At 37.6% G+C, this 25,015-nt stretch overlaps 1 protein-coding gene across 1 annotated transcript in view; it reads left to right on the top strand.

Moving 5' to 3' along the window:
• The window catches only part of AGPS (alkylglycerone phosphate synthase), a 54,063-nt gene that overhangs the window by 13,117 nt on the left and 15,931 nt on the right, over window positions 1-25,015 (top strand). The window contains exons 3-15 of the mRNA XM_008634729.2: window positions 195-284; window positions 3,949-4,039; window positions 8,389-8,509; window positions 8,591-8,665; window positions 10,257-10,328; window positions 11,901-11,980; window positions 13,575-13,655; window positions 14,708-14,833; window positions 16,875-16,983; window positions 17,408-17,535; window positions 20,152-20,203; window positions 22,434-22,510; window positions 23,682-23,794. Of these exons, the coding sequence (XP_008632951.2) occupies window positions 195-284; window positions 3,949-4,039; window positions 8,389-8,509; window positions 8,591-8,665; window positions 10,257-10,328; window positions 11,901-11,980; window positions 13,575-13,655; window positions 14,708-14,833; window positions 16,875-16,983; window positions 17,408-17,535; window positions 20,152-20,203; window positions 22,434-22,510; window positions 23,682-23,794 (1,215 nt within the window). The remainder of the gene's footprint in view (window positions 1-194; window positions 285-3,948; window positions 4,040-8,388; window positions 8,510-8,590; window positions 8,666-10,256; window positions 10,329-11,900; window positions 11,981-13,574; window positions 13,656-14,707; window positions 14,834-16,874; window positions 16,984-17,407; window positions 17,536-20,151; window positions 20,204-22,433; window positions 22,511-23,681; window positions 23,795-25,015) is intronic.

The following is a 25,015-nucleotide window of genomic DNA, read 5'->3' as shown; positions in this document are numbered from 1 at the left end:
AAGTCAGAGGATGCAGTCTGAGGGAGTAATGGTTGTGATTTCAGAATTTCTTTTGGCTCTATGTACTTTTGGTATGTACTTGATTTCTTGAATTGCTGTCTGGTAAGACTTTTTTTCCAAAACCATATGATGGAAAATCATTTTGGATCTGCAATATGCTAATATTGTCACTTACATATTTTTCTCCCTTTAAGGCAAGAACTTTTGAAGTGGAATGGGTGGGGATATAATGACTCCAAATTCATCTTCAATAAGAAAGGTCAAGCAGAATTCACCGGAAAAAGGTGAGTTGAAAATTTATGTAACTGAAGTATCTTATTTAGTAGTTTCTTTGAAAAGAGTTTAAAAGCAGTACAGTATATTTAATTCAAAGAAGGCAAAGAAGTTGCTGCGTCTCATATAGCAGGTTATTAGTTCTGCATTTAACATGTTTATTGAAGTCTATACACAATAGTCTGACATAGTAAAATAGACTGTATGGCTTATTGGAATGTTTATTAAAAACGTTATAAAGACAAATTTATGTGAGTCTTCTCTGTAACTTGATACTCTGTGCGTTAATGAAATCACACCGAGAATCTGCACCACGTTCTAAAGCTTTAGGTAACATGCAGGACGTCAGTGCAGTTTGAGAATCTCTTGAGCATCAACTAGTTTCTTTATTAAACTCCCACCTTGTTTTGGGTTTCTTAACCACTGTGCATTGAGCTATTTCATCCTCTGAAATGGAAAATTAAAACTGCTCTTCAATCGTGTATTCTGTAGTGGCACCACTTCTGATTTATTACCCTCTAACCCTTTATACAGCAAGGTTGTTTTTCTGAGAAATACATCTTTTGAGAAATGACATTAAAATGAAGCCTACTTGGGGATCTCCTAATTTTGTTCCAGTGGAATTTAAACCTGTCACTTGCCATCTTATTGGTTCGGGGGTTTTTTCTTCCTGAGTGGAAAGTAATCTTGCAGTCTCTTCCCTGTTTTAAAAAATACACTTTCCATAACAGTTAAAAACAAAAGAATGGAGAAGTAAAATTCTATCTTTCATAAAAATTTCTTCCTAGTCTGAGTCAGTCAGCTAGTATGAATTAGCTTGAGTCAAAGCTGCAAAAACCTAACTGGGATGTTGAGCACTTCAGTTGTTAATTTCTTGATTTTCAGGCCCAAATTAAAATGCAAAGCCTTGTATAAGCCAGTTCACTGTATAATATTTAGGGAGATGCTGCACACAAAATCACACTATAGAAAAAAAAAAAATAAGGGGCAGGACTACTTTTTTTTTCAGAAGGAAGCAACAAGGCTGCTTGACTGCTGAGTGACTGATACGTGTCAGTCGCTGTTCTAGAATAGGAGAATGGTGGTTTTTTCCCATCATCCACATTGTCTCTGAGAGATAACATTAGAAATGCCTTGTTGGGCCACACCCGTATAGTTTCTTTGGAATAGTTTGCCACAGTGGCAAAAGGAGAGTGTTGAAGTCAAAATAGGATAATAAGCATCTGTAGAGGTGGTGTAAATGCCTCATCCTTTCAGTACCCACTTACAGGTCTGCTGTCCATAAATTTGTCTAAATTTGCAAGTCTGCTCATACTGTCTGCCTGTGCAGCATCCAGTGGCAGCAAGTTCGAGGTTGTGGTTATGTAAAGTACTTGTGTTTTGAAACAAGTATCCCTTACTGTTTTGCAGGACTAGGCGAGTGATAGTTCTTCAGCCTATCCACTGTTATTGATTTGTAAGACTCAGTCATATCCTCTCTTGCATTTTCTCCCCATGCTTCTGGAGTCCTGGGCCCTTCAGTTTCTGCTTGTAAGGCCCTGTGGTCTTTACAGTTGTTCTTTGCACCGTCTCTAGCTCCACCAGATCTTTCTGGAGATAGGGACAAAAGCTGTGTGCAGCACTCAAGGTGAGGATACAGCAGCGTTCTACAGAGCAGCAGAAAGGGATGAACTGTCTTCTTTCTTACACCTGCCCAGTTGATGCATGGCACTGTTCATGTGGGAACAGCCACAACACGTGGGCTGTTGTATGTGGTCAGTGAAGATGCCATGATGCTGACTACCAGTGTGATTCTGCAAAATAATCAAGTAATGATTTTTTTTTTTAGGCTTTTGCAATTATCTTCCATCTTTTTTTGTCTGCTTAAGTTTTTTTTTAAGGTCCTGAATTCCTATCAGTGTGATCAATAAACTCTGCCCTTTGCTTCTTAACTTATCTTATCCTTCAGCCTGTAGAAGAACCTTTTCTTCAGTACTGTAGCAGTGTGTTTTCTTAAATAATATTTGGAGTGAACACCTGTGGAAATATAAAGGAATGTGGGACTTCATGTTCATTGTATCCACTTTATACGCTTTCTGTTTTTACACCCTGATAGAACTCCAAGGATTAGTGAAAAAGGATTCCCCTTTATGAAAGTCATGTTGACTTTCCTTACAGACCATGCATCAAATGATCTTTTTATTATAGACTCTGCCATCTCCGCAGGGATAGATGATACTTGCTAGTCTGAGCAACTGAAGCTGTTTTTTGGTGTGTGTCTGCAGAAAACAGTTTTTGGGGGGCTTCTTGCACCATCAGTGTATACATACAACGCTTGCTTCCTGAGCAATTATGCATTGCACTCTGTGCAGTAAACTAACTTCTATGCTGTGACTTCTCTCAGTGTCTTAAAAGTTTTGGGGTTCCTGACAGCTTTAGTTTGTCCTTTGAGTAAGTGATTAAGGTTACCCTCACAAACCAGCTATAGTGATAGTTTGGCAATACTAAGAAGTAGGTCTGGAGAAGAAAACGCGCTAAGGTGACCTGGGTCTCTGCCTTCCTTGCAAACTCTTGATGCAGATGCATTAAACTTTCATTACTTATTGCACTTTCCTTTTCACAGAATTCACATAATTTCTGTATGGGTATGATGAAACAGTAACAGCTGTCACAGGAGGAATGACTGAGCACTGTCTTCCACGCTGAAGAGTCTAGCTTGAGTTGAGATAAGGTTGTATAGCCTTTTAGTTCTAGGAGTAGAGTAGGGGGTTTGTCAATAGAAGAGCTGGGGGGTTAGTAGAGATGAGGAAACAAAAAGAATTGATCTTTCTGTGTAACAAGTGACTCAGTTGTAGAGTTGGTTGCACCAGCTGTGAAGGACAGGGTCATAACTGGAGTTACAGTGACTGATCTTAGAGGGACAACCCTATTAGGTCTAATGCAGTGGCCCAGGTGAAAACTATGGTAAGGAATCTCAGCTGCTGAAAGCTCTTAATATCAAAGGAAGATCTTATTTCTCCTCTCTTCTGGGAATAGTTTTGCACACATAAATGTGCTGAAGGTGTGTATATGTGTACAATTAATAGCAGTAGTTTCTAGCTGTTTCCAGTGTGTCCCCAGCCTTATGTGTTTTCACATGTGGTGCACATGGTCAAAACCAGCTCCTCTGTCCATTGTAAGTCTGCATTTGTCACATGGCTAAGCTCTTGCCAAACAGTTTGTGCTGGACATAATTTTACAGTGCTTGATGGATTCTGATGCATTTTGATGAAGGGGCAACCTCATACTGTTTCTGTTTTCTTGAAAGCGTAAGTTGTACTGAAATGGGTTTGTGTGTCTGAGACTACATTGCAGTGTGTCCTCTGTAACTGGCTTGTAAACTCTGGTGCTGCTTTCTATACTACTGCAAGGGAGAGACCTTTCTTAAGAGTGGTGGGGTAGGATAACTGAAAAGCCTTATGCCCAAAGAAAAGTGATCCCATGCTGACAAATTATTTGATTCTGTGTGAAGTAAAGAACAGTTAAATACAATGAAATATGCGGTTGCATGAAAAGTAAATGTGCAGAAGCTTTGCAGGCTTGTAGGTAAAGAGTTTGGTTTAAAACTTCTGTTTGTGTGTGCATAGAATTGAAAGAAATGTATCTGACATACATTCTTTTAATTTAAAATGACCCTGTGTAATATTGACTTTTCAGGTACAGATTAGGTGGTATGGTATTACCAACTTTTAAGGAATGGATAGAAAAAACCTTTGGAGCAAGTCTGGAGCACAAAACTACCTCTAGAGTAAGTAAATAGCTGAACCAGTTCTTTTGAACATTAGTCTTGGTGATAATCAAGACCACACTGTTAAAGATGATTCAGCTGTTGCACATAATTGATTTAAATACAGTGTATTACTACCTCCAAGTTTTTGGGGAAAAAAAATTCGTTTAGAACTACTATGTGAAACCTTACATGTCTTAGCATGACTTGTGGTTTCAGGATAACTGGTAGTACATGTATTGAAATGAAAGTTCCCAACACAGGGAGTTTTTTGTCCTGTGTGTAGCTTACATTTCAAGACTGTAGAAACTGTTAGCCTAGAGGGAATTGTTTATACAACATGAATGTTATTCATGATAACAAAGAAAATACAGGGCAGTTAAACTGTGATGTGTTTTCGGTGTACTGAAAGATGTCAAAATTCTTATTTGACAGTAATTTTTATTTCCATGTCTGGGTGCTGAAAACTGACTACCAGAATACTCAAGATTGAACTGAACGTTTTCAGAAAAATAACACGTTGGGAATGCTCTGGGTTTTGTAAGTCATACATACTTTGCTTTTTAGAAAGAGTAACTTATATTAGAGTCAGGAGACCTGGCTCCCTTATTAGAATCCTTTTGAAGCTTCAGGTTCCTGACAAGATAGCTGCTAAAGCAGTATTGGAAACAGGCTGTGCTTGTACTGTGACTGTAGCAGCCCTGCTTTGGGTAATGGATGGCTACAACCCATCCATTGGTTGAGTCAATGAGTTCAAGATCGCATTTTCTTTGAAGCAGGCAATCTCATAGGGCCTGAAAACTTGAACATTTCTTCAGTTTTCTATTCATCAAGACAATAATTCATCTGCTGTGACTTACAGGATCTCCATCTGCCAATATATTTTGAAAGATTCATCTGGGTGTGTTTTTGTTGACCAGGGTTGGTCTTAACTGGCAGCTGCTTTAACGTGCTGTGAACAGAGGTCTTGAGAACTGTTCCCTTTTTACATGTAGAGAAAGGATAGAGCAAAGTAGAATTGAAGGACAAGTACAGATTTTTTTACTAATACCCTGATTCCACAGTATGTCTTGCAGACCAGCTCCTCAGGATATCTGCCAGCAATGTTGAGTGCTTTTCTGTTATGTTGTGCTCCTCTGGTTTTGATGGTCTTGTGATCTGAAGCAGGCTGACTACCTTGATATGGGATAGGACTCTTTGGAGTCTCCAGTACATACCTGGACTTCTCATAGCTAGTCTCAAGTACTACTGCAGGTCCCTCATTTTCATGGCTGTCATAACTCCTAGGGAATATTTCAGTTTGTCATGCTGTGCTGGGTTTTCAACTTCTACTATCACCTAAGCATGAAGAAAGCTGTGTATAGGAACAGCAGTAACAAAGTGGTCTCTTGGTTCATTTGTCTTTCTATCCCATCTCTTCCTGCCTCTGTCATATAAGATTGGAGGGTTCCCTGTTGCATGTGACTTTTGTGTTTTAATTAACAACAGTAAATGTACCTGCTTCTGTGATGTTCAAGAACTGTTGATGCTGTTTCTTTTTTCAGACCAGACTTAACGTAGATAGCACTTTAGACCTAGTTCACACAGGCTTCCTGACTAGCTTTTCAGGGTGCAAATCTTAAAATATTTCAGTCCTGTGAGAATAAATAAAGGTATATTTTTGTTTGTCACTGTGCATAAGATTTTTATAGATAAATACTAACTTTTTAATCTTGAAGATTAAAACTAAAAGATTAAAAAACTTGTGGAAGAGTTATAAAAATCAAGATACTTAAAACCATCTGTGAAGAATTGTTATAGTTTTAAGTATTTCTTGTTACAGAGAACAAAGATCTTCAGGCACTTAGTGTTCAACTTGATATGAAATAGTTCTGTCTATGGAAATCCATCAAGAAACAAAAGTTTAAAATATAAAATGTAAACATAGCTAGCAAGAGTTTTTCTTAAAACAAGTGATTTAAAGAATCTTTATTTGGTACCTATTTGTTTGTTTTTCATGTTTGCTATCAGAGTCCTTTGGGCTAGCAAGCAGCACTGTGTGAATGTGCATTAATAGCAGAATAGTAAGAGCAGCAGTTCAAGACCAGATTTATGTCGTGCTTACTGTGACTGGCTCCTAAAATCAAGGTGTCTCAGTAGTGGAGTGCCTCTCACCTAACAATACTTAATTTCAGCTTTTGTGTTTGTAGGTGACAAGGTGAATATATTGGAGGGAAATGGCTTTTTTTTAGCTGTCTGACACCTTATTTCAGTAAGTACGGCATTATCCTTAAAGCAAGTCAGGATGGCACATATCCTCTTCCAGAAGTCAAGTCACTCTGCATTTTTATTATGTCACATGTTCCTTATAAAAATTCTAACCCAAACTTTTGGCTATCCATTTGAACCTCTGAATGATGTCAGCTGTCAGTAATGAACGTCTCATGCAGCTATTTCTTTCTGAATTATTCCTGTCAGTACTCTTAGTTTCTCCATAACCTTACATAGTTTTTTGTAGGGTGAATGCTTCATCACAATGATACAACTTTCCTGATAAGTTTAAATCTTACCTTCTTCAGCTCTCACAACTTTGAGACTCAACCCATTCAGAATAGACTGCTGCTGTTGTGGCAGATGGGAGACTATTAATCTCCAATTTCCTTACTGTTAGCTTGTTAACTGGTACTTTCTGCTAAGATTTTATCTTAAGACCCATAATGGCAAAAAGTATTGGCTGCTCTGGAGGTTATGTAGAGCAAAGATAGGCAAAACTCTCTTCTAGGAAAGAAAACTTAGAGGTGTGAGTATACTTTTGTAGAAGACAAACTTCAGAGGATGAAAGCAAAGTGAATTCCATTTTGTTACTCTATTTTTGTATTTGTCAAGAAGCATAGGTAAGGCTTGTCAGAGAGATGTCTTAAGTTTCTTTGACGAGGTGGAACATTACTTCAAAATACTTTTTGATGGTGGGGCTGTAAATTAGCTCCTTCAGGCATCACTAGGCAGCCCAAAACCTTTCCTGAGAGCTTTATAGCAAAAGTGCAAGCGCATTCTTCTCTTTGGGTTGGTGTCAGTTAATTTTCCAGCAAGGCTTTCATAGCAGAAGTGTGAAAAGCATTGTACTCATTCAACTGATTTTTGTTCAATCCCTGATTTTTAAAAATGTATTTAAAATACAAGATGTGGTGGTAAAAAAACTTTCAGTTCTGCTCTCACACTTGATGAACTTTGTTAACAGGAAATAAGCTTCTTGACCAACATTTTCTTTTGAAATAAGACTTGAAGTCAAGAAGTTAGATTTTAGTCGTCAGACAAGGTTTTTATCTAATTACAGAACTCTTTAACTAGAGGCCATTTGTGATAGAAGATGTATTCCTTTAGGGAGATTACCCACATTTGCTCCATTTTTAAGGAGAAAAAAAAAGCATGGTCTTCGTGGAATCTTCAAAGCACATAAAAGTCTTGAACTTAATGTCTGCAAAGTATTTTTTTTAAACTGAATCTTGTAAAGAATTCTTGTTATCTGAGTGGGTTTAAAAAGTTGACACATGAACTATGTTTTTATGTGACCAATAATCTAAAGTAGAGTTCAGAAAAGAGAGTTAAGTGGGTATGTCTGCACTCCGAGAAGCTGTTAGAGTACTTAGACAAGACATCTGTTGGAAGAACCTGGAAGAATCGGCTGCTAGAAAATCTTAAGCAGGTTTTAAGGTTTTCCCTCTGGACTTACAGAATCTTGATTCAAGGTCTGTTGGTAAGTCAAAATGTCCTGTGTAGCTTCTTCAAAAGAAGAACACCTTTCCAAGGTGTTGGTCAGGACTTTAGATGGAGGCTTTCTGGAAACACCTGCATGTTTGTGACTCAACATGGATTTTATGGAGTCTTTCTTATAGGTGAGGTCTGCTTAAAGTGTGCCAGTTATGTTTTATCAGTCAAACTTAGTTTTACCTAGCACTGGACTTCTGATTAGGCTTTGGTCCAATTTGGACTTAACTCTCAGTACGTGACAGGAAGGGGGAACTGGGTTAGTGAAAACAGAACTGTAAGTAGAAGAATTTGCAGTGTGTAGTGGATTTAGTATGTATTGTAGTACCTTGGAAAGTCTTAAAAAGACATATTTTGTTCAGTATGCATTCATAAGCTCACGTATTTCTCCAGATTTATCAGGAGAAAGAAAGGTAAGAATGTGCTACTGAAATAAAACTTCTTGTGTGCAGAGTAGGACAAGCTGGGTTGGTGGTTGAAGATGTGAAGGAGAACTGATGTCTTTCTGATCTGGAATAGTTGTGTTTGGGTATCAGTCAGCGTTAGCCTCTTTTTCTTATTTCTGTTGTACAGCAATGCTGTAAGAGTGAGCCTATCTTTAATGAATTTATTTTCTTGTATTGTAGGCATCCCTAAATGTTAATGATGTACCTCCATCCATTGTAAATGAAGAATTTCTTCAGGATCTTAGAGCCACTAAAATCTCATATTCCCAGGATGCAGAAGATAGGGTATTCAGAGCTCATGGTAAGAGAGCTTCATTTGTGTAACTGTGCTGCTTTTGATGCTTCCTTGTTTGAACTTGTTAACTTATTGTTTGTGTTCCAGGTCACTGCCTACACGAGATATTTGTACTCAGGGAAGGAATGTTTAAGCGAATTCCTGATATAGTTGTATGGCCTGGTAAGCTTTGTCATCTTCTCCCTTCTGAGCTGGGAGGCCATTGTTTGCTAAACTCCTGTGCTCTCTAGTCAGGGGAAAGCTGTCTCTTGGTTCACTGACTTCACTCATCTTTACAGAAACTGAAGGATTTTTCTCGTGAGTGGTAATCATGATTCTTTAGCATCTGGACTGCAGGTTGGGTCTGTGAAATCCCATCATTTTGTAGAGAAGTCAATTTATTATTAAATATAGCTGAGGTTTGTGTTGACAGATTAATTCATCACTTAAGTAACCACAGTGTAATGTGAACGTGTATGTTCAGCAAGAGCAGTTGTCAAAAATGGCAGTCTCAGTTTTGGGTTCAAGGTGTACATGATGCCAGAAGGGTAGTGAAATATTTGTATCTAAGAACTTTTTTTTTTACATTCTGTACTTCAGTAAAAAAAAAGTATAACACCTGTAAATCCTATCAGAACACTTTACAAAAGATCAATGACTTGAAGAGCAGTGCAATCTGAGTATAGGCTAGGCCTGTTTGTTTCTGTCTAGTAAAAGGAACAAATGCTTATTTTTTACTTGAGTCATGTGTCTTTGGTCACTTCGAACTACTTCATGTACCATTCTTCAGCAGTGAACCAAAAGGTCATTTGATCTAAGTAAATGTCAATTTCTGTTCAGTTGTATGATTCCAACTCTTTCGTTACCTTTTATAACTTTGATAGCTGCACTGCATTAAAAACCCCAAAATTTTTTATAAGAACTTAGTCCTACTCAGTTTTGCCTCCTTTATTTAGAGGAGAAAATGGGAAGCATGAAAAGAGGCACTGTAAGATGAAATTCATTACTTGAGGCCAGGTACTTGACAGCTCTGGTGACTGTGAACAGTACTTGCCAGAACTTCTATTTTGTGTAGCTCCAAAAGCAGCTGAAACAAAATGAGTGACTACCTTCATTTAAAACAGCTCTGTATGACAAAAGCAAAGTAGCCAGAGTTTGGAAACTATTTATTTAGTCCTGCTAATTCTTTGCTGTTTGTACAAACTCATGTATGGAATGTATTTGATCTCTTTTTCGATCCTTTTACTTGGCTGTGCACAAGCATTTCCGCCTCCCTCTTTGACCAGGTACAGAATGCATCCTGAAAAAACTAGATTTCATCAGCAACTCCACTTCTGAAACTGAATGTCAGCCAGGAAGAAAAAGATGTGCTGTTCATCTCTCAGAAGAAACTTATTTCTCACTTAAAATAAATTGGACAGCCTATTTTGAATAAAAGCTTTACATGTGATTTGTTCTCCAAGATACCTAGGTGAATTGTTAATGTTTGGTGGCCCATCTTGCCCTGAGAATTTGTGGGAATTCTCAATCCATGAGTAGGGCAAGAGACTAAGACTGTAGTTAGTTCTCAAACGTAGAATTCTTTGAAGTCTAACCCTTACTCTCTAAGTGATACTTCTGAGCCCAGCTCTTATTTAGTGCCTAACTTTGAACTGTCTTCCTTGCTGGTGTCAGAAAAGGAGCTGCTGCTTTTTCAGACTGCAATATTTAGTAATAAGCACAAATAACAGTACCAAGCACAAATCCTGTTTTTTAACTGTTTGTACTTTTTTAGTTTGCCATGAAGACGTAGTTAAAATTGTGGAATTAGCCTGCAAACATAATCTCTGCATAATACCATTTGGTGGTAAGTGCAATTATGAAATCTCATACCTGTTTAAGGTTATTAGTGAAAATGTCTTCTACTTCAATTTAAATATGTGTTCTTCATTACTTGTGCTTTGTTCCCACAACATGTATAAATTAGTTTTTTTCATTGCACTGTTGAAGCTCAATGTTTCAGAGAGGATTGTGGTCAAACACTACTGCAAAATTATTATAATTTCCTTGTAGACGTTGTTCAGTAGAGACTGCTGTGGCAAGGGGTTTTCAGGAAGTGTTCCAGATAGAGTACAGCTAAAGGCCTATACTGTCTGTGTCCTTCTCAGCCTAAAGGATTAGTAAAGGACTTCAGGTTTTCAGTGTGGATGTCTTTTCCTCTAAGCCTGCTGAAGTAGAGTTGTGAGCTACCTTGTTTTGACATAGAGCTCAGGAAACATGGGGGGTTGGCTTTCATTAGCTCATTCTGTGAGAAGGTTTTTGTTAAGAACTCTTAATTCTGTGGTATAAATCTGTGTGTTTTACTTGGTACTTGCTTATGCTGTAGTACAGCCCTTGCAGAAGGGCATTAACTATTTGAGAAGATGAGTATTTCACTTGAAGACGATACCAAACTCGTGGAGCTGGTTCCTCCCTAAGCACTCTCATCATTGCCAGATGCATCTAGAGGGCTTCAAGACTGCTAAAAGTCACCTTTTAACTAGCACTAGTAAACTGACAGAGCTGAAAGCAGCAATATTGACTATTTCTTGTTCACTGACCAGGATACAGAAGGATCTTCAGGTTATTTTCCAAGTTTGTTTCTAGTAACCTACAGTCAACTTGTGAAGTTACTACAGTAGGGGTTGGTATTTAAGGAAAATGCCACCTTTTCCGTCACTGGAAACAAAGGTGATGGCCTTCACTGCTCTTGCAGGGTGTTTTATTAGCTGGTGCTTGCTCTATACTTTCCCTTGGCTATTCTTCTTGGAGACTGCTGTGGATCTCAAGCATCCTACTCTCTCTTCTCCTATGCCTGTAAGAGTCTTTGGGAAACAAAAGGCTTCTTGGAAGCTCTTCTGGGACATCCTAGAAAGATACATTAGAAATCTCTTAGAAGTCTGATGCTTGATTTTATACTTTTTTTTTATACTTAAACCCTTTCAGTATTTTTGGTTTCAGATAAGTATTACATTTCTGTACTAGACAGACTTCTTATTCCAAGTTTTTAGGTTGAAGTGTAGTGGCTTCCATAGTGATATCTGAAGAATATATAGCAACTATAGTTCTCTGTTTCTTGAATGGCTTTGTAATTTCTCATCCTTCCTTGTTTTAAAGCTCTGTGCTTGGCTTAACACAAGCAGCTGAGATGATCACAGAATGTCACATTTGTTATGGAGTGCTGCTAAAGCATTGTCCAGCTCCACTGCTGCCTTGATTTTGTGAAACCCAGTCTGGGAGACGGCGACAGCCTTAAGAGGCTAATCACAAGCCTCAGACAGTTAACTTTAGTGATCTTTCTTTATTCAGTTCCGTATCAGAAAGGAGGGAGAGAGGCATGGTATTGGAAGAAAATCTACCTGAGAATTTTATAATCACAATATCGTTCCCATATTTTCAGGAGGGACAAGTGTCTCTAGTGCCCTTGAATGTCCTGAAGAAGAAAAAAGAACAATTGTCTCACTGGATACATCACAAATGGTATGTCTCTCTTAATGTTTTATTTTGATTTTTTTAAAATTATCCTGCAGTTACTTGGGTGATCACTAGACAATGACATTTCTTTATGTTCCAGAATAAAGTAGGGATGGAAATATTGATCTGTACCATGATGATTAAATTGGTACTCCTTCAGTTTGTTTTTCTGATATTAGTCTGTACTACTTCATATGTTCTGTATATATTTAATAAAAAAAAAATCACTGTTAAGCCTTATAGCAACTTTAAGTGATGAAACTTAGAGAAAGCGACTCTTCTTCTATATTGGAATTTGTATCTGAGGATAAATGAAAGGCCAAGAGGAAGTTGTTATTGCAAATTTCACTAGTTTTTGCACTAGACTTCAAATTACTTAAAGCAAACGTTGATAAGATGACCTAATATCTATAAATCAACTTGAAGGATAAAATTTCAAGAAATAACTGGGTTTTTTTGTGTAGATAACATCTTGAGAATGTGAAGTTCATAGCTTTATGGCAGTCTAGAAATGAAGTGCTGTAAAATTTATTGCTAGTTTTCATCTTGCCATTATGAAGGAGCTTTGTACTTTTTAAGTGATAGATTTATGGCTACTTGGTAATGAGATGCTTCGGAAACAGCTCTTATCTTTGATGTGAGGCTCTACTGCCTCCAAGTACCTGCTGAGCTTATTAACTCCTTTAGCCTTGAAGGTAAGACCTGGGTTTTGGCTCCATTCTCTCCACTCAGTTGTTCTTCAGTTAAACAAAGGGATTTTTTCTGCAGAGGTGGTAGTTGCATATTGAAGGAAGCTCTTCAGGTGCCTATGCAGAGTGAAATGCAGTGAGTACAGTAGTGACTCAGGCCCTCATTTGAACTCCTTGATTTATAGCTTTGACTTCTGTCAGGTTTTGGTGTGGCAAGGAAATGTGGTTAATTCTTACTATCTTGCTTTTTTGTCAGCTAGATACGTAAATAAGCATTGAGTCAGAAAATAAACCACTTCCCTGTGTCTTGAATGATGGCCAGCCAATTCTTGTAATCATTAATGAAGAGGGAAAATAAGAAAAATAAGGTGAAAAGAAGCATTGTCAAAGTTAAAATGTGTGTGTCTTGGAGCAGTTAAGATGATTGCTGAAGCTTTACTATTTTAATAGACACTTAGTGGTTATCTTCAACTTATATGAAGGGTCTATATTGCATAAAAACTAATTCATATAGGCATCTGAGATCAGGTAAGCAGTTTCTGTTGTAACTGAAGGAGCTGAAGTAGTTGGCTTTGAATAACTAGTTAGCCCATATTTTGTGAGGGGGAGACTCCTGTAAGAGTTTTGACTTAATTCTTTCTGGCTTTTTTGCTTTTTATTCTGTAAACATTCCTGGTATAAGTTGGCGAGTGTGTTACTCTCTTGTAATGGTGACTTCATAAATTGAAACCTGTTGTGTAGCAGTTGGAGGGAGTAAGGAGCCTCAGCTTCCACTGCTGTGGAATAACTAATAGCTGGAGTGGTATTAATAGTAAATTGTATGACTAAGCATGTTAATCCTATAGCATTAGAGAAGGAAATCAACAAAAATCTTGAACACTGATTCGTAGTTTTGACTGGCTTTTCAACAGAATCGGATCCTCTGGATAGATGAAAAAAACTTAACAGCTTGTGTAGAAGCTGGCATTGTTGGACAAGATCTGGAAAAGCAGGTATTTTTATCTGGTTACATTTCTAGTATTTTTTCATATTTTTCTTGGGTATTCTTCATATCTTGTCCAAATCATTGAATTCTAGCTTAATTCTTGTGTGTTTTCATGCAGCTGGTAAGAATTACATGCAATGGTTAGGAACCCACCCATCCTAATACATGACCAGTAAACATATAAAGCCACAAGTTCCTGTGGTATGGAGAGAACCATGAGCTAAATGAATCGCTGTAGAGAGGATGTAGAAATGACTTTCAGTCTTTAAGTTAGAACCACTCTGTACAACAGAACGTAGTTAATGGTCCTTGTTATATGGTATACTTAAATACAGCTGTCCAACATGATTGTTATCAGTTGGTCAGTGCAAATTGATTATCTCAAATGCTCTAATGCAGTTATCACTTAATGTGAGGGTGCTTGGCCTTTAATTTTTGCGGTTTGACAGCTTTCGTGTTGTAATTCTGAGGGCATCCAGTCAACTTCAGGTGCTGTGCAGATGGCAAAGCCAAGTTAATACAGAAAAATGAGAAACAAGTGACTACTTAATGTACAGGAATGCATGATCTGCATCACAAATAGTTGACACGGTTGCATACAGGAAGCCCAACCAGATGGCTGTATATTAAAACACATCTCTCCTTGAGAGAATTAAGTACAGGCAATTTGCTCAAATTTTCTGCAGACCTGCTGCATATCACATTAGGATGGAAGGAACAAGAGATTAAGTGCCTTATTTATTGGCAGCATTTGTGCAAAGTTGGCAGTTATTTAAGTTATAACTTTGTGCAGATGTATATGAATTTGCACCTTGTTTTGAACAATAGAGTTCTCAGTTTTAAAATACGGGGGAGGAGTATTATAGGGTGATATGTAGCACAGGTATGCACAGTAGAAGCAGAACCAATTTGCATGTTGTACATATCCAAGATAAAACTTGAATAAATGGGTGTGTGATCAGGATACTTACTTAAAACCAAACCAAACAAATACAGAATATTGAATTTGGAATACTAAGTCAATGCAGGACCTGTAGGATGTATTTTTCTTTTCTTTAGCTTGCTGAAAGTGGCTTCTGTACAGGCCATGAACCAGACTCCATGGAGTTCAGTTCACTAGGAGGATGGGTAGCAACACGAGCATCAGGCATGAAAAAAAACATCTATGGAAACATTGAAGATCTGGTAAGTAGTTTTAATACTTGTTCTAATTTCTCTGTTCAGATATTTAACTTTTATAATGACTCACAATGGGAGAGTAAATTGTGGTTCTTCGTGTGATACAGTTTAGGCATCAAATCTTGACTGAAAAGCTTGTTTCCTTGCTTTTGGTATTAGTAGTAATAATCCTTATCACTGATCTAAAAGTAATTTTCGTTTGGGTACTCACTGACTAGCTTAAGGAATTGTTACCCTGTCCTCACTCTGGTGCTGTCTTCTACCATTCTGGACTCTCTATTAATCCAGTGTAATAATCCCATCAAACTACCAGAAGTCCCATGTTCTTTCCTACCTGTTGTGTGTACCTGAAGATGTTTAGTTGAACTGTCTGACTCTGACAGCAAGCTCCCCACCTTCCTACATCTCCTAGGCTAGGAGTATTTTTTAATTCAGTAGGCTGATCTAATTGCCCATGTGGGCGTACATGGTGAGATGTAGTGCCACCACATGGTCTGTAGGAACCCAGGAGAAGGAAGCAGTGGACTGGGAATGGCAGTATTCTACCCTTGAATCTGTTTTAGTCATTCAAATGCTTCATCTTTATATTAGCTCAGATAATTCTTTGACTTTTAAGCATGCTTTTTGATTTTAAAGTCTACGTTTTCCATTACAACAAATGCATTGAATATATTGAAGATAAATCATCACTGTTCAGTCTTTGACTTCCTTTTTGCTTCAAACTTCCAGCTTTCTCTCATAATTTGTACAGTAACCCTTCCATGTGTAAATTTTTTCCTTCTTTCCTGCAGCACGCTCTAGGTAATGTATCCATGTTACCTCAGGCTTTTTCATCAGCTCATGGTCCAGACATATTTGTTCTGTGCACAGATGTGACACTTCACTGTCAGTGACTGAGCTTGGCAGGAACTACACAGTTTTTATTCAATAGACCTGGCTGAACTAAAACTAGTAGCACTTACAAAGTGTCATCGTTCCCCTGCTGCCTGAAGTGTTACGGAATGGTATAGTTTTGCTTGTACTGGGAGTTGTGAAGCAGAAGGCTTTTCTATTATGGAGGCATAACTTCAGGCTAAAACAGCTTCTGAAATTTTCATTAGGAGGAAATAGGATTGAAAATTGATTCAGAACAGTTCATGAGTTTCAAAATAGCACAGTGAGAATGTTTCAGGGAAGTGTTTACCTTCTGAGGAACTTTATATCTTGAAGCAGTGTGTTATATAAGCTGCCTAAAACCCACTTACTGCAGAATCAACGGTTCATAAATTGCATATAGTGAAAATTACTGAGCTACCTGTGCTTGGAAGTTTTAAAGCCATTAGCTGAAATTCAGTAATTTTTGCTTCATTTAAAGGTGCCACTAAAGAAAAGCTGAAGCTCTGCCCTTCCTTGGTATAAAATAGAGGATTGAATTGAATAGAGGATTAATAAAATCCCACATGTGGGCTCTATTGCATGTGCCTGAATAAAGCTGGAAGCAGTAACACTGGAAAATATTTTCTAAAAAGCAACTGTCTAGCCCTACACATGTGTCAGTCTAATGGCAGCTTTTATATTGATAATCTATTTCACACAGTTACTTCTGTCTTTCTTCCTAATTAAAATATTTCTGTAGCAATCAATGACTGAATTACAGTAGCTTTATCAAGCAGCAGTTCTAAAGCAAAACTTAAGCAAAGCTTAAACTTAACCTCACTTTTTTCCTCTGTAGTATGATGTATGTTCTGGATTAAAATCCTGGTATATATAAAGTTCTATCTGTGAAGTTCTACACGGAGAAGCAAAACAGTTTTAACTGGTATTGCCTGCATGTAGCCAACAGCTGATAAGATTTGTCATAGAATGCAAACAATCTGTTGTGTGGGGAAACCATGCTGTGTTAAAATAATTGTTGGTAACAGTCCACGGATTCATGGGATTGCCTACAGAATGTCTAAAATCTATAAAGCCAAACTGTATCAAACTTCATGTGTTTTGTAGAAAATAAATATAGTAAAAATCTGTGCTTAATGCTAGTATTTATAGTCATTGCACTTTGTTTAAACAGGTGATTCATATAAAAATGGTAACTCCTAGAGGAATAGTAGAAAAAAACTGTCAAGTACCTCGCATGTCAACGGGACCTGATATCCATCACTTCATTATGGGATCTGAAGGTATAAACAGAGTAATTTCTCATACTGCATCTTAATTCAGCTTTTGTAATGGCTTGGTTATTTGAGCATCTTTAATGCTGTGGCTTCCAGTGTATTGATGGGTGGCATTGTGCAGGCATGAATTTCCTGCGTTAGGATAATACATTGAGACCTTAATTAGGACTGTGAAGTTGCAGCTTTTAACTGTGCTTTAAATGGACCTGTGGAGTCAGCCTACAAGTCTAGTAACAAAGATCATGATTTAGAGAATATTTTGTAAAAATTCTCCATGTAAAAAGTGAGGAGTAAATCACCTGCTACTGCAAACTGAATTTTTGGGATTTCTGATTTATGTTAACTTACAACATTCTGATAGATGTTAAGTTGGGTATCTTGCAAGAAGTTATCTTGAAACATTTTGCTCAATTCTTCTTTTCTCCTGAAGGAACTCTTGGAGTGGTTACTGAAGTTACGATAAAGATTCGCCCGGTCCCTGAATACCAGAAGTACGGCTCTGTGGTCTTCCCCAACTTTGAGCGAGGGGTGGCCTGCTTGAGGGAGGTGGCAAAGCAGGTAAAGAAAAGCTGGATGTTGCCTTCACTCAGAGACACGGATTCTAGCAGTAGGAGGGTGTATTGATAGTTCAGTATTTCTGGCAGTTGATAACCAGGAATTTGAGTAGGAATCCCATAAGCATGCATGGTCCATGAAATACAGGATATGGGCCATGAGGATTTTGGAAATTACGCAGTTGAGGACTGAGCACATTATGACTTTTCTTGGTATTCTGAGCCAAAACATGGACAAGCCTTTTAATGGCTTGCTTCAGTGGGAGTTGTTTTCATATTGCAGCCTGAAAAATTCAACTTTGTATCTCCTTAAGCTGAGAACTTTACCCTCAGATTAATTAGGACTGTGTAAAAGGGACCAGTGTTGACAGGAATTGAGTTGAAGCATACATATAAAAGGCAGTTGAATTTATGGCTTTGAAGTGGTAAAGGAACAAAAGGAATGCAGTGGAAGGATATGGCCTGTATTTAGAAATCAGTGCCTGGAGCACAGTGACATGGACAGGTGAGACGGATATTTCCAGGTGGAATTGTGCTTACACTGTAGTATTTAGCGAATAGTGCAGTCAGATGGTTTCAGGCAGAGAAGTACGTAGGTATCCAAGTTCTATAATAGTTTTCCTCAAGGCTGTGCTTCCAAACAAATCTTACTCTGGTTAGCCTCTTTCTCCACTGACTAACTTTGCTTTGCTCTGTGCAAAACATACCAAATTGTGTATATGAACAGTAGAATGTACCCTGAATTGCGAAAATAATTTCAGAAATGTTTTAATTAATGCCAAACTAAACACAGCTTCACATTTTTTCCAGTGATTGGTCTAAATTAATGGCTTAATGTTCCAAGCCAGATGTTCTAACTGGTATGTGAATAACATGTATATGCTAGTCAGCAGCACTTGCCAGTTTTTCTGTTGTGCTTCTACTGCTGGTGCTTGTCCTTCTTGTTAAAGGTACCAAAGGAGACTTTTTGGGAATGCTTAATCATTTGGCTGATCAACGTTTAAAATCAATTAAGGAACTCATGTCTTTTTCCTGTCCATGGGCTTAGTTAGAGAGGGAAAAAAGAGGCACTATTTGCCACTTAATGTTGCTCCATTTCTAAGCTTCTGTTGCTGCTGCTGCTGTTTCACTGCTTACTTGAGCCTGAACTACTTATTATTCTTCTCTTCTGTTGCCCCTCGCATCAATCTCAATAGTAATTACAATGATTGCTTTCAGAAAAGCTCCTTCTTTTATGTATCAGTCCACTTAAATGTAAGAATAATCAACCTGCAGGTTGTGGGTGGGTTGGTCTCATTTAAAACCACTCCCACAGTCTCTTCTGTTGACCTGCCTGTCAAGCTCTCTTAGTTCTTCATGTTCTTTCTTCCTCTTGTGTGACCAAATACATGTTAATGATACTGTGAAGGGTGAACATGTCAAATGATGTGGAAGAGGAGTACTTCCATATCCATGTGATTAGATGATGACTAGCCTAAAATTCAGACTTTGTCATATGCCTCTGGCCATACATTTCAGTGTAACTGGACATGACCATCAGAGGTTATATGATGTAGGCATATGCATGACCAGAAACTTACCTAACTGAAGGCAGCTGTTCTTACAGTTTTTGAGATTTCTGTACAGTGCAGAATCTAGACCCAAGTACAGATTTTAATTGCAGTCTGATGGCAGAGCATGAGTGTACTGGGTCTAGCCAGGATGGAGTGAACTTTCTTCATAGCAGCATGTGTGGTGTTAGCTTCTGTACTTGTAACTAAAACAGTGTTAACACACCAGTGTTTTAGTTATTGCTAAACAGTGTGTACACAATGTCAAGGCTTTTTCTGTTTCTCCCTCTCTTCCCACCAAGTATGTTGGGAGCAGATAAGAGGCTGGGAGGGTACACAGTTGGGAAAACTGACCCAAACTGACCAAAGGCAGATAGCATATAATGTCATGATCATAAATAAAACTAGAGGGGGGAGTTTCCTGGGGATTGCCATTGCTTGAAGACTGGCTGGATGTTGGTCAGCTGATGGTAATTGGTTGCTTTTTGCATCATGCTTTTGTGGGTTTTTTTCTCATTTTGTTTACCAAGATGTTTTCATCTCAACCCATGTGTTTTTCTACTTTTGTCCTCCTGATGTTTCTTCCCCATCCCACTGGGAAGGGGGCTGAGTGAGCAGCTGTGTTGTGCTCAGCTGCATGCCAGAGTGACCCTCAACAATTAAACTTTTTCAGTGGATTTTTATTGTGTGTATCTCTGATTACACAGAAACATAAGCTTGATGTATTAAAAAAGTGTACTATCTTTAGTGCATGTGCCGTTTTAGAAAAACACTCAAAAGTTGAAGATCAAAGTTTTTGGACTAATACTGTGTTGGCTTGATGTTAAACTGAAAATTCTCAATGCCTTATATCTAGACATACTTAGTAGATGTTGCTATACAAGTGAAAACAAGCTTTCAATGAAAACCCCCTTTCAATGATGATGATGGCCAGAGGTCTCTGGTATCAAAGTGTGCTTTCTTTTATGCTATTTTAAAATGCAAATTTGATTGTAATGAATTTTAAAACCAACTATGTACATAATCTTTTTATTCTTCCCCCCTTTTATTCCCCTAACTTCGCCTCCAAGAGATGTGCTCCTGCTTCAATTCGCCTTGTTGACAATGCACAGTTTCAGTTTGGTAAGTATGTAGCTCATCGTGGAGTATCACTTGTTTCCACGGGGTTTTTAGTAGCCTGAGTCTGTTCTGGGTAGTAATTCTTTTGCTCAAATCTAGACAGAGAGCAGTGAACCTAGAGTTCAAACTCCGGATAGTGCCATAATATGTGGTTTCAGAAACAGAAGCCTGTCTTTGAGGAAGCAGTATCAACTACATGAGTCAGGATAGAGCCATGCTCTGCGTATAAATACATGAGATGAGTTTTCTGCTATGTTTCCTTTCTTGACATTTAGTCTATTGGTGAAATTGAAATTCTGAAGTCACTTCCTCTATTTTGCTGTAAAGGAGCAGAGATCTAGTTTTAAAATATAGTACTTGAAACATTCTCTTCCCAAGAGTATTAATGAGAAATTGGATAGGAAAAAAAAAAATCAGAATGCCAGCGCCTTATTTTCAAGGTAAGTGGGTTGATTCCTTTAAATTTCATGAAAGCATCTCAACAGATTCCTTAGAAGTAGTAGGTTTTTTTGAAAATATTCTGATGTGATGATGTTTGATTGGGTGGTAGAGAGGCAATGATATTTTTGCAAAGTGATCTGTCTGTTTTCAAGAAAAGATCAGATGTTGTAAATGCTGTAACTGTGTGCAAATACATCTAAGCTGTGAGGCTTTAGGTATTGAAAGTCAGTGAAGGTACCAGAAGATTCCTGAAGACAAAAGATTTTGTAAAATTTCAGCTAGTTCAAACACCTAAATAGGACAATGTCAAACATGCAGAACAATCATTTCTCAGCAATTCTTAGGGAAAGCTGTTATTTTAAACTCTAGGAAATTTGGCAGAAGATATGTTCTGGCTCAAGACACTCTCATGGAGACCCTAAAGTTCCTCAACCCAAAAGCTAATAGCTTGCAGAACTTGCTGAGACCATGCTATTTTGGTACCCAGAAGATGAAAATGGGAAGTGTGACTGACCTTGAAAATCTCTATTTTAATAGCACTTCAACAAGTCAGAATTTCTGAAAGTTCTTTTGCACAGAAGCCTCAGTGATGAATCTCAACTTCAAATGGCATTAATATAATGGTGTTGAGAAAGCTGGACTTCATTTTTCAAACCAAGGAAATTGTCATTTGTAAGACCTGAGATGCCCAGCAAGCCTTGCTGCTTGCTTTGCTCACTCTTTTGTGTTACACTGTTCTGCTCAGACATGTGCAACAGAAGGCAGATGCATTTCTTTTTCTTTCTTTTTTATTTGGGAAGCACAATTTGACCAATTACAACCTGTAAACATAGTTTCAGGTGTGTCAATATCGATTTTTCTTGTAGTCATTATGAAGTAAATTTTTAGATTGTGGTTTAATAAATTCATGTCCTTTCATGATTTCTGTGTGCTTACTGAAGTGTGCTTGTAGGTGTACTCCTTGGGGTTTGTATCTGCAGAGAGAGTCCCCCTTTGCTGAAGAGGAAGGAAGAGTAGTCAGTTGTTGAAGTTCATGTGTTATTCAGGAGGAAATGCTTTGTGAAGTATTTTAGAAGGAAGTATGTAAATGGTGCATAACTTTTTATGAATTGGGCTCACAGCGTGTAGGCCAGATGCCAGGCTGCTAAAGTGAAGCAGTAATGAGAGTTCAGAAGTTGTTTGTGACTGAAAACAATGGAACAAACAGTAAAAGACTTTCATCTCAATTAAACCCAGTCCTGAGGCAGAGATGTTAATTTAACAGGCTCCAAGACACCATTTATATATCCTGGTAATTTTAGTTCCCCGTTTGTCATTAAGGAAGCAATTACTAGCTTTATGTAGAAAGCTTCACACAAGTGGTGTAACTGTTAAGGAAAAAATTGCTTAACTCCTACCTTGCACCATTTTTAGCTGTTTGTTTCAGTGGTTTTGGTGTAACTTTAAAAAAAGTCACTGATTTTTGCTTAGTTTTGAGGTATAAAAACTAATGAAGTGCTCTCTTAAAAATTTTCCACGTGCCATAGGCTTGTGAAATCTAAACTAAGGCAGCCTTAATTAAAGTGTCAAATATTTGTGCACAGTTGTACATATGTCTTCAAAAAATTAATGAAACCTTTTCCTAAATAATGTTCTAAATGAGTAGAGAGAATTCTCTTTAATTTTGATAATCAAAGTGCTCCAAGCAATTCTAGTAATTTTGACTATCAAGCAATTTTTTATTTGCCCCTTGAAGTAAGAATCTTAAAAGCACTGTTTGCCTTAATGTGCCTTTTTCTGCTTTTTGCCAAAGGTCATGCTCTTAAACCACAAGTTGCTTCCATTTTTACATCATTTTTGGATGGACTGAAAAAATTCTACATCACAAAGGTAATTTTGGGGTTTTTAACATTGGTTTGAATTTTGTGTGCTATGCATAAAATTCAAGATTTTTTGGTACACTGCTTCTAGTGCAGCTGAGTTTGGGTGTAACTGATACTGCAGTGTGAGAACTTGAGGTTCTAAAGGTGGTTCAATTCAAATGAGATTGTGTTTGAGGAGTTAATCCAAGAGAGCTATTGTCACTGGTCATACCTGTACAAGAGATTATTGTGCCTTGTCTAACAGTAACTTGGTGGCAGGGGAAGACTGGAACCAGTTTACCCAGCTGGCAGACCAGTGATCATCAGTTAATAGTGATGGAGCAAGGCCAACACTATACTATGTTTTTATCTTCCTAGATTTTGTCAAGGCATGATCTACCTTGTTATTACAGTGAGCTAGAATTTTGCAAGATCCTCTAGATACTTGGCTGATTTGCCCATATAAATTGGTTTTTTGTCTTTCTGAAATTCATTCCTTTTTAACCTACAATTATTTGGTGCTAAAATGATGTCACCTCGGCACATAATTTTTTATATTAAATATTTTGTCTTATTATTGATTTTTTCCTCCAAATTAGCTAACTGGAGGGTTCCTGCAAGTATGGGTATTCAAATGTAGAAAATTTCATTATCTTCCACAAGTGGGCTTACTTTTGGAAGGCAGTGAATAGTGTTGATTCTGCTGCTTTTTCTTGGACTATTGAAGTGGTAAACAACATATGTCTTGGGACTTCTTTTGTTAGGGAATACATATTTGGTTTAGAGATAGCCCAGAAGTTTTTCCTTCCCTCCACATTCATGGTGGTCATAATCTTCTTCCTGCTTTTACAGTTGATAGGAATAGTTGATAGAAGATAAATGTCTCTATTGCTCAAAGCATTTAAGACCTGGTCTTTTCTACAGCATAGGTAGACAGCTGTTATGTCTATCCTGCTTTTTAACAGGAAGAAAGAGGTGGCAGATAATTTCTGTTATTTCAGTTGACCTGTCCTGTCAAGGAAAAACTTAAGTGTTCGGGGAGTAAATTTTTGAAAGATTTTTTTTTTGCCAAGCATTCCTCTTAATTGCAGCAACACTTACTGACCAGGGCACGTGCCATGTGTTTGAAAAGTAAAAACTTGTTCCTTGTGTTCTACCACATAGACTGTGACTAATGGAAAGTTTGTCTCTCTTTGCAGTTTAAAGGATTTGATCCCAACATACTGTGTGTAGCTACCTTGCTCTTTGAGGGTGACAGAGAGAAGGTTCTTCAGCATGAAAAGCAAGTCTATGATATTGCCACCAAGTTTGGGTATGCTTTTCAAAGAACATTTTCAATGTGAAGCTGAGAATGAACTGTCCAGGGAAAAATTGGCCTACCATATTTTTGTAGTGGTTACTGTACGGATATGTTCTCAATTTACTAGTTTGAAGTGTTAGCAATCAATTAGCTACTGAATATTCCCTTTGATACACATGGCTTGTACTAACTCTTAGGTAACTTTACTGAAAAACTTCAGCTGACTGTGTATTGCAGACGAATATTTTAGTAAATATAGAATGGATGTTATTAAAGTGGAAAGTAGCCCTTTTAATTGCTTACAGGCATGGAAGCAGCTTGTTTTGCAGTACTAGACTATATTTTAACTACAGAAAGGGAGACAAAATCATAAGGGTGGTATTAAATTTTTGCAGAGTTCATGTGAGTTTACAAATACAAGAAACTTCTTTGGTTTAAAGAGTGCAGTGATTTTCTGTCCCACAAAGGGACAGAAAACACTCATTGAAGTGGCAGGCTGAGTAATGATCAGGCAGTTTCTTTCCTTCTGCTTTGATTAAGTGTGATTGATGAAAACCATCATTAAAACTGTGATTTGTCAAGAATGTACTGTTATTGCTAATATTAGTCTCAGCTATTCAAATATACATATAAGTTTTATCCATTTCAAGGTTATAGTTTCTGAAATTTGTGCTTTTGTTGTGCTTTCATTCTATTACTTGAACTGTGAATCGTTTTGTATTTTGGTATTTCAAGATGATGATGTATTGGTAAGGGGGGAAACTTCACTGTTAGATCCACTAGAAGATGGTGCTGTCTGTGCTGTTTTATTAATGCTATTAGTGAAGCGTTTAACAGTGTAACCTGGTTTAAAATGCTAAACCATTTAATGGCTTTATAGTATAAAATACTTTAATTCTATGCTTCTTCAGGGTGTCTGATTTCACATGCACCCTCACACCCCCCTCTCTCAGATTTATGGGAGCTTGTAGGAAGACTGATTCCAGATGCATAGCACTTTCTTGTTCTTAGAAACCAATAGTTAAAACAAATGCTTGCATCATGATCCTTGATAGACTAGTGAAAGCAAGGCTTCCTTTTTCTTTAGTGCTATGTCTTTTGTGTCTTTTTTTAATTCATTCAGATCTCTTACGCTTTGGCGATCTTAAGTCTTGGGGTCTCATGACCTGTGAGCATACAAGTACACAAATTCAACATGCCTAGAAATGTAGTTACCCATGTTCCTGTAAATTA

Source organism: Corvus brachyrhynchos, unplaced genomic scaffold, assembly GCF_000691975.1.
Source record: "Corvus brachyrhynchos isolate BGI_N302 unplaced genomic scaffold, ASM69197v1 scaffold255, whole genome shotgun sequence".
In the NCBI taxonomy this organism is placed as follows: domain Eukaryota; kingdom Metazoa; phylum Chordata; class Aves; order Passeriformes; family Corvidae; genus Corvus; species Corvus brachyrhynchos.
This window is presented reverse-complemented; position numbering and strand designations above follow the sequence as displayed.